At 36.2% G+C, this 13,138-nt stretch overlaps 1 protein-coding gene across 4 annotated transcripts in view; it reads left to right on the forward strand.

Annotated features, from left to right (window-relative positions):
• Positions 1-653: 653 nt before the first annotated feature.
• LOC142905275 (uncharacterized) overlaps positions 654-13,138 on the forward strand; it is a 28,665-nt gene continuing 16,180 nt past the window's right edge. The window contains exons 1-3 of one of the 4 annotated variants that reach the window (XM_076057466.1): positions 654-1,544; positions 1,723-1,860; positions 11,810-13,131. In XM_076057466.1, the coding sequence (XP_075913581.1) occupies positions 11,815-12,996 (1,182 nt within the window). In that variant the 5' untranslated portion in view covers positions 654-1,544; positions 1,723-1,860; positions 11,810-11,814 and the 3' untranslated portion in view covers positions 12,997-13,131. Of the gene's footprint in view, positions 1,861-11,809; positions 13,132-13,138 lie in introns of those variants that run through there. The other 3 variants (XM_076057465.1, XM_076057468.1, XM_076057467.1) reach the window with 3 other exon arrangements.

Consider the following 13,138-nt stretch of genomic DNA (forward strand, 5'->3'; position numbering starts at 1 on the left):
CTTACACACTTACACTTACACACTCACACTCACACTTACACACACTTACACACACTTACACACACACACACTCACACTTACACACACTTACACACACTTACACACTCATACTTACACACACTTACACACACTCACACACTTACACACTCTCACACACTCACACTTACACACACTCACACTTACACACACTCACACTTACACACTCACACTTACACACACTTACACACTCACACTCACACACACTCTCACACACTCACACTTACACACTCTCACACACTCACACTTACACACACTTACACACACACTTACACACATTGACACACACACTGACACACACACATTGACACACACACACACATTGACACACACATTGACACTCACACTGACACACACACACACTGACACACACACACACATTGACACACACACTGACACACACACACTGACACACACACACACATTGACACACACACACTCACACACACTGACACACACACACTGACACACACACTGACACACATACACATTGACACACACATTGACACACACACATTGACACTCATACTGACACACAGACACACAGACACACACATTGACACACACACACTGACACACACTCACACTGACACACACACACTGACACACACACACTGACACACACACACACATTGACACACACACACAGACACACACACACTGACACACACACACATTGACACACACACTGACACACACACACATTGACACACACACACTGACACACACACACATTGACACACACACATTGACACACACACTGACACACAAAGTAGCGAATCGCAGCGCTGCTAACCGATGCTCCACCGCTCACCGTTCCCTCCAAATCCAACCCTACCCTGAGCAAAACACGCGGCGACACACCCAGACACACTCAGACACACTCACACCCACTCACACACACTCACACCCACTCACACCCACTCACACTCACACCCACTCACACCTTAGCCTGCTGTACTTAACGCGAGCGCGCAAACAGCAGATGCCTGAGTCGCGATCTCCCTCTCTACATAGATAGCTGTGTCTCTCTACCTGTGTCTATCTACATAGATAGCTGTGTCTCTCTACCTGTGTCTATCTACCTGTGTCTATCTACCTGTGTCTCTCTACATAGATAGCTGTGTCTATCTACCAGGTGTGTCTATCTACCTGTGTCTATCTACCTGTGTGTGTCTAAAAGGTGTGTGTCTACCTGTGTCTCTCTACCTGTCTCTCTCTACCTGTGTGTGTCTACCTGTGTGTCTATCTACCTGTGTCTATCTACCTGTGTGTGTCTACAAGGTGTGTGTCTACCTGTGTCTCTCTACCTGTCTCTCTCTACCTGTGTGTCTCTCTACCTGTGTGTCTATCTACCTGTGCGTGTCTATCTACCTGTGTGTGTCTCTCTACCTGTGTCTCTCTACCTGTGTGTCTACAAGGTGTGTGTCTACCTGTGTCTCTCTACCTGTGTCTCTCTATCTGTGTGTGTCTACAAGGTGTGTGTCTACCTGTGTCTCTCTACCTGTGTCTCTCTACCTGTGTCTCTCTACCTGTGTCTCTCTACCTGTGTCTCTTTACCTGTGTGTGTCTCTCTACCTGTGTGTGTCTCTCTACCTGTGTGTCTCTCTACCTGTGTCTCTCTACCTGTGTCTCTCTACCAGGAGTGTCTCTACCTGTGTCTCTCTACCTGTGTCTCTCTACCAGGTGTGTCTCTACCTGTGTGTCTCTCTACCTGTGTCTCTCTACCTGTGTCTCTCTACCTGTGTCTCTCTACCTGTGTCTCTCTACCTGTGTCTCTCAGCCTGTGTGGTTCTCGACGTGACAGAAAGACAGAACACACAGGTACGTGGGCACACACAGGCGTACACAAATAGTCTACACTACACTATACACTACTACACTATACACTACACTATACACTACTATACTATACACTACTACACTACACACTACTACACTATACACTACTACACTATACACTACTACACTATACACTACTACACTATACACTACTACACTATACACTACACTATACACTACTATACTATACACTACTACACTATACACTACTACACTATACACTACACTATACACTACTACACTATACACTACACTATACACTACTACACTACACACTACTACACTATACACTACTACACTATACACTATACACTACTACACTACACTATACACTACTACACTATACACTACACTATACACTGCACTATACACTATACACTACTACACTATACACTACTACACTATACACTACACTATAAACTACACGATACACTACACTATACACTACACTATACACTACACTATACACTACACTATACACTACACTATACACTACTACACTATACACTACTACACTATACACTACTACACTATACACTACTACACTATACACACTAACTCACTATACACTACTACACTATACAACTACTACACTATCCACTACACCTACTACACTATACACTAACTACACTATACACTACTACACTATACACTACTACACTATACACTACTACACTATACACTACTACACTATACTACACTACACTATACACTACTACACTATACACTACTACACTATACACTACTACACTATACACTACTACACTATACACTACTACACTATACACTACTACACTATACACTACTACACTATACACTACTACACTACACACTACTACACTATACACTACTACACTATACACTACTACCTATACACTACACTATACACTACACTATACACTACACTATACACTACTACACTATACACTACATACTACACTAACTACTACACTACACACTACTACACTATACACTACTACACTATACACTACACTATACACTACTACACTATACACAACACTATACACACTATACACTATACACTACACTATACACTACTACTATACCTATCACACTATACACTACTACACTATACACTACACTATCCACTACTACACTATACACTACTACACTATACACTACACTATACACTACACTATACACTACACTATACACTACACTATACACACTACACTATACACTACTACACTATACCTACACTATACACTACTACATTAACACTACTACACTACTACACTATACACTACTACACATACACTACACTATACACTACTACACTATACACTACACTATACACTACCTATACACTACACTATACACTACTACACTATACACTACTACACTATACACTACACTATACACTAACATACACTACACTATACACTATACACTACTACACTATACACTACTACACTATACACTATACACTATACACAACACTACACTATACACTACACTATACACTACACTATACACTACTACACTATACACTATACACTACACTATACACTACTACACTATACACTACTACACTATACACTACACTATACACTATACACTACACTACACTATACACTACACTATACACTACTACACTACTACACTATACACTACTACACTACTACACTATACACTACACTATACACTACACATACACTACTACCACTATACATACACTACTACACTATACACTACTACACTATACACTATACACTATACATACTACACTATACACTACACTATACACTACACTATACACTACATACTACACTATACACTACTACACTATACACTACACTATACACTACTACACTATACACTATACACTATACACTACTACACTATACACTACTACACTATACACTACACTATACACTACACTACACTATACACTACTACTACTACTACACTACTACACTATACACACTATACACTACACTATACACTACACTATACACTACTACACTATACACTACTACACTATACACTACTACACTATACACTACACTATACAACTACACTATACACTACACTATACCTACTACACTACACACTACTACACTATACACTACACTATACACTACTACACATACACTACACTATACACTACACTATACACTACTACACATACACTACTACACTTACACTACACTATAAACTACACTACACTACACTATACACTACACTATACACACTACATACACTACACTATACACTACTACACTATACACTACTACACTATACACTACACTACACTATACACTACTACTACACTATACACTACACTACACTAACACTATACACTATACACTACTACACTATACACTACTACACTATACACTATACACATACACTACCACTATACACTACACTATACACTACTACCTATACACTACTACACTATACACTACTACACTATACACTACTACACTATACACTACTACACTATACACTACACTATACACTGCAATCTAACACTATACACTACTACACTATACACTACTACACTATACACTACTACACTATACACTACTACACTATACACTACTACACTATACACTACTACACTACACACTACTACACTATACACTACTACACTATACACTACTACACTATACACTACTACACTATACACTACACTATACACTACACTATACACTATACACTACACTATACACTACTACACTATACACTACACTATACACTACTACACTATACACTACTACACTATACACTACTACACTATACACTACTACACTATACACTACACTATACACTACACTATACACTACACTATACACTACACTATACACTACTACACTATACACTACTACACTATACACTACACTATACACTACTACATTATACACTACACTATACACTACTACACTATACACTACTACACTACACACTACACTATACACTACTACACTATACACTACACTATACACTACACTATACACTACACTACTACACTATACACTACTACACTATACACTACACTATACACTACACTATACAGTACTAGACTACACTACTACACTATACACTACTACACTATACACTACACTATACACTACTACACTATACACTACTACACTATACACTACACTATACACTACTACACTACACTACTACACTATACACTACTACACTATACACTACTACACTATACACTTCTACACTATACACTACACTATACACTATACACTACACACTACACTATACACTACACTATACACTACACTATACACTACTACACTATACACTACTACACTATACACTACACTATACACTACACTATACACTACACTATACACTACTACACTATACACTGCACTACACTACTACACTATACACTACTACACTATACACTAAGACACTATACACTACTACACTATACACTACTACACTATACACTACACTATACACTACACACTACACTATACACTACTACACTATACACTACTACACTATACACTACTACACTATACACTAAGACACTATACACTACTACACTATACACTACTACACTATACACTACACTATACACTACACACTACACTATACACTACTACACTATACACTACTACACTATACACTACACTATACACTACTACACTATACACTACACTATACACTACTATACTATACACTACTACACTATACACTACTACACTATACACTACACTATACACTACTACACTATACACTACACTATACACTACTACACTACACACTACTACACTATACACTACTACACTATACACTACTACACTATACACTACACTATACACTGCACTATACACTATACACTACTACACTATACACTACTACACTATACACTACACTATAAACTACACGATACACTACACTATACACTACATATACACTACACTATACACTACACTATACACTACTACACTATACACTACTACACTATACACTACTACTATACACTACTACACTACTACACTATACACTACACTACACTATACACTACTACACTATACACTACTACACTATACACTACTACACTATACACTACTACACTATACACTACACTACACTATACACTACACTATACACTACTACACTATACACTACTACACTACACACTACTACACTATACACTACTACACTATACACTACTACACTATACACTACACTATACACTACACTATACACTACTACACTATACACTACTACACTATACACTACTACACTATACACTACTACACTATACACTACTACACTATACACTACTACACTACACACTACTACACTATACACTACTACACTATACACTACTACACTATACACTACTACACTATACACTACACTATACACTACACTATACACTATACACTACACTATACACTACTACACTGTACACTACACTATACACTACTACACTATACACTACTACACTATACACTACTACACTATACACTACTACACTATACACTACACTATACACTACACTATACACTACACTATACACTACACTATACACTACTACACTATACACTACTACACTATACACTACACTATACACTACTACATTATACACTACACTATACACTACTACACTATACACTACTACACTACACACTACACTATACACTACTACACTATACACTACACTATACACTACACTATACACTACACTATACACTACTACACTATACACTACTACACTATACACTACACTATACACTACACTATACACTACACTATACAGTACTAGACTACACTACTACACTATACACTACTACACTATACACTACACTATACACTACTACACTATACACTACTACACTATACACTACACTATACACTACACTATACACTACTACACTACACTACTACACTATACACTACTACACTATACACTACTACACTATACACTTCTACACTATACACTACACTATACACTATACACTACACACTACACTATACACTACACTATACACTACACTATACACTACTACACTATACACTACTACACTATACACTACACTATACACTACACTATACACTACACTATACACTACTACACTATACACTGCACTATACACTACTACACTATACACTACTACACTATACACTAAGACACTATACACTACTACACTATACACTACTACACTATACACTACACTATACACTACACACTACACTATACACTACTACACTATACACTACTACACTATACACTACACTACACTATACACTATACACTACTACACTATACACTACACTATACACTACACTACACTATACACTACACTATACACTACACTACACTATACACTACACTACACTATACACTACACTACACTATACACTACTACACAATACACTACTACACTACTACACTATACACTACTACACTATACACTACACTATACACTACACTACACTATACACTACACTATACACTACACTATACACTATTACCCTATACACTACTACACTACTACACTACACTATACACTACTACACTATACACTACACTACACTATACACTACTACACTATACACTATACTATACACTACATTGTACACTACACTACTACACTATACACTACTACACTATACACTACTACACTATACACTACTACACTATACACTACTACACTATACACTACTACACTATACACTACACTACAAACTACTACACTACACTATACACTACACTATACACTACACTATACACTACTACACACTACACTACACTATACACTACTACACTATACACTACACTACACTATACACTACTACACTATACACTACTACACTACACACTACTACACTATACACTACTACACTACTACACTATACACTACCCTACACTCTACACTACTACACTATACACTACACTACACTATACACTACTACACTATACACTACTACACTACACACTACTACACTATACACTACCACACTATACACTACTACACTATACACTACTACACTATACACTACTACACTATACACTACTACACTACACTATACACTACTACACTATACACTATTACACTATACACTACTACACTATACACTACTACACTATACACTACTACACTATACACTACTACACTATACACTACACTACACACTACATTATACACTACACTATACTATACACTACACTATACACTACACTACACACTATACTACACTATACACTACTACACTATACACTACTACACTATACACTACTACACTAGACACTACTACACTATACACTACACTACACTATACACTACTACACTATACACTACTACACTACACACTATACACTACTACACTATACACTACTACACTAGACACTATTACACTATACACTACACTACACTATACACTACTACACTATATACTACTACACTACACACTACTACACTATACACTACTACACTATACACTACTACACTATACACTACACTACACTATACACTACTACACTATACACTACATTACACTATACACTACTACACTATACACTACTACACTACACACTACTACACTATACACTACTACACTATACACTATACACTACGACACTATACACTACTACAATATACATTACTACACTATACACTACTACACTATACACTACTACACTACACACTACTACACTATACACTACAACACTATACACTATACACTACTACACTATACACTACTACACTATACACTACTACACTACTACACTATACACTACTATACTATACACTACACTATACACTACTACACTATACACTACACTACACACTACACTACACTATACACTACACTATACTATACACTACACTATACACTACACTACACACTACACACTACTACACGATACACTACTACACTATACACTACTACACTATACACTACTACAATATACACTACTACACTATACACTACACTATACACTACACTATACACTACTACACTATACAATACTACACTATACACTACTACACTATACACTACTACACTATACACTACTACACTATACAGTACACTATACACTACACTATACACTATACACTATTACACTATACACTACTACACTATACACTACTACACTACACTATACACTACTACACTATACACTACACTATACACTACTACACTACACTATACACTACACTATACACTACACTATACACTACTACACTATACACTGCTACACTATACACTACTACACTATACACTACTACACTACACTATACACTACATTATACACTACTACACTATACACTACACTACACTATACACTACTACACTACACTATACACTACACTATACACTACTACACTACACTATACACTATACCACTGCTACTCTACCTGCAGGCACAATGATGGAGGGCGTGGAAGAGACTCTGAGCGCGTTCAAGTCTATACACTGCTACACTATACACTACTACAATATACACTACTACACTATACACTACTACACTATACACTACTACACTACACACTACTACACTATACACTACAACACTATACACTACTACAATATACACTACTACACTATACACTACTACACTATACACTACTACACTACACACTACTACACTATACACTACAACACTATACACTATACACTACTACACTATACACTACTACACTATACACTACTACACTACTACACTATACACTACACTATACACTACACTATACACTACTACACTATACACTGCTACACTATACACTACTACACTACACTATACACTACACTATACACTACACTATACACTACACTATACACTACTACACTACACTATACTACGCTATACACTACACTATACACTACACTATACACTACACTATACACTACTACACTATACACTACACTATACACTACAATATACACTACTACACTACATTACTACACTATACACTACACTATACACTACACTATACACTACTACACTACGCTATACACTATTACACTATACACTACTACACTATACACTACACTTAACACTACACTATACACTACTACACTATACACTACACTATACACTACTACAATATACACTACACTATACACTACACTACTACACTACACTATACACTACTACACTATACACTACACTATACACTACTACACTATACACTACACTATACACTACTACACTATACACTACTACACTATACACTACTACACTATACACTACTACACTACTACACTACACTACTACACTATACACTACTACACTATACACTACTACACTATACACTACTACACTATACACTACTACACTATACACTACTACACTATACACTACTACACTATACACTACTACACTACACTATACACTACTACACTACACTATACACTACTACACTATACACTACTACACTATACTACTACACTATACATTACTACACTATACACTACACTATACACTACACTATACACTACTACACTACACTATACACTACTACACTATACACTACTACACTATACTATACACTATACACTACACTATACACTACTACACTACACTATACACTACTACACTATACACTACTACACTATACACTACTACACTATACACTACTACACTATACACTACTACACTATACACTACTACACTATACACTACTACACTACTACACTACGCTATACACTACTACACTATACACTACTACACTATACACTATACACTACTACACTATACACTACTACACTATACACTACTACACTATACACTACTACACTATACATTACTACACTATACACTACTACACTACACTATACACTAGTACACTATACACTACAACACTATACACTACTACACTATACACTACTACACTATACACTATTACACTATACACTACTACACTATACAGTACTACACTATACACTACTACACTATACACTACTACACTATACACTACTACACTATACACTACTACACTATACACTACTATACTACACTATACACTACACTATACACTACTACACTATACACTACTACACTATACACTACTACACTATACACTACTACACTATACACTACTACACTATACACTACACTATACACTACTACACTATACACTACTACACTACACTATACACTACTACACTATACACTACTACACTATACACTACTACACTATACACTACTACACTATCCACTACTACACTATACACTACTACACTATACACTACTATACTACAATATACACTACACTATACACTACTACACTATACACTACTACAATATACACTACTACACTATACACTACACTATACACTACTACACTATACACTACACTATACACTACTACACTATACACTACACTATACACTACACTATAAACTACTCCACTGCTACTCTAACTACAGACAATGATGGAGGGCGTGGAGGAGACTCTGAGCGCCTTCAAGTCTATACACTGCTACACTATACACTACTACACTATACACTACACTATACACTACTACACTATACACTACACTACTACACTATACACTACTACACTATACACTACACTACTACACTATACACTACTACACTATACACTACTACACTACACTATACACTACACTATACACTACTACACTATACACTACTACACTATACACTACTACACTATACACTACTACACTATACACTATACACTACACTATACACTACTACACTATACACTACTACACTATACACTACTACACTATACACTACTACACTATACACTACACTATACACTACTACACTATACACTACTACACTATACACTACACTATACACTACTACACTATACACTACTACACTATACACTCCACTATACACTACTACACTATACACTACTACACTATACACTACACTATACACTACTACACTATACACTACTACATTACACTATACACTACTCCACTGCTACTCTACCTACAGGCACAATGATGGAGGGCGTGGAGGAGACTCTGAGCGAGTTCAAGTCTATACACTGCTACACTATACACTACTACACTATACACTACACTATACACTACTACACTATACACTACTACACTATACACTACACTATACACTACTACACTATACACTACTACACTACACTATACACTACTACATTATACACTACTACACTATACACTACTACACTATACAATACACAACTATACTACACTATACACTACTACACTACACTACTACACTATACACTACACTATACAATACACTATACACTACTACACTATATACTACTACACTATACACTACTACACTATACACTACTACACTACACTATACACTACACTATACACTACTACACTACACTATACACTCCTACACTACATTACTACACTACACTATACACTACACTATACACTACTACACTATACACTACACTATACACTACTACACTACACTATACACTAGACTATACCACTGCTACTCTACCTACAGACAATGATGGAGGGCGTGGAGGAGACTCTGAGCGAGTTCAAGTCTATACACTATACACTACACTATACACTACACTATACACTACTACACTATACACTACACTACTACACTACACTATACACTACTACACAATACACTACTACACAATACACTACACTATACACTACTACACTATACACTACACTATACACTACTACACTATACACTACTACACTATACACTACACTATACACTACACTATACACTACTACACTACACTATACACTACTACACTATACACTACTATACTATACACTACTACACTATACACTACTATACTATACACTACTACACTATACACTACTACACTATACACTACTACACTACACTATACACTACTACACTATACACTACTACACTATACACTACTACACTATACACTACTACACTATACACTACTACACTATACACTACTACACTATACACTACTACACTATACACTACTACACTATACTATACACTACTACACTATACACTACTACACTATACACTACTACACTATACACTACTCCACTATACACTACTACACTATACACTACTACACTACACTATACACTACACTATACACTACTACACTATACACTACTACACTACACTATAAACTACTCCACTGCTACTCTACCTACAGACAATGATGGAGGGCGTGGAGGAGACTCTGAGCGCCTTCAAGTCTATACACTATACACTACTACACTATACACTACTACACTATACACTACACTATACACTACTACACTACACTATACACTACACTATACCACTGCTACTCTACCTACA

The sequence above is a fragment of the Petromyzon marinus genome, chromosome 82 (genome assembly GCF_048934315.1).
Source record: "Petromyzon marinus isolate PM22_M1 ecotype Great Lakes invasive population chromosome 82, UKy_Petmar_22M1.pri1.0, whole genome shotgun sequence".
Classification (NCBI taxonomy): Eukaryota; Metazoa; Chordata; class Hyperoartia; order Petromyzontiformes; family Petromyzontidae; genus Petromyzon; species Petromyzon marinus.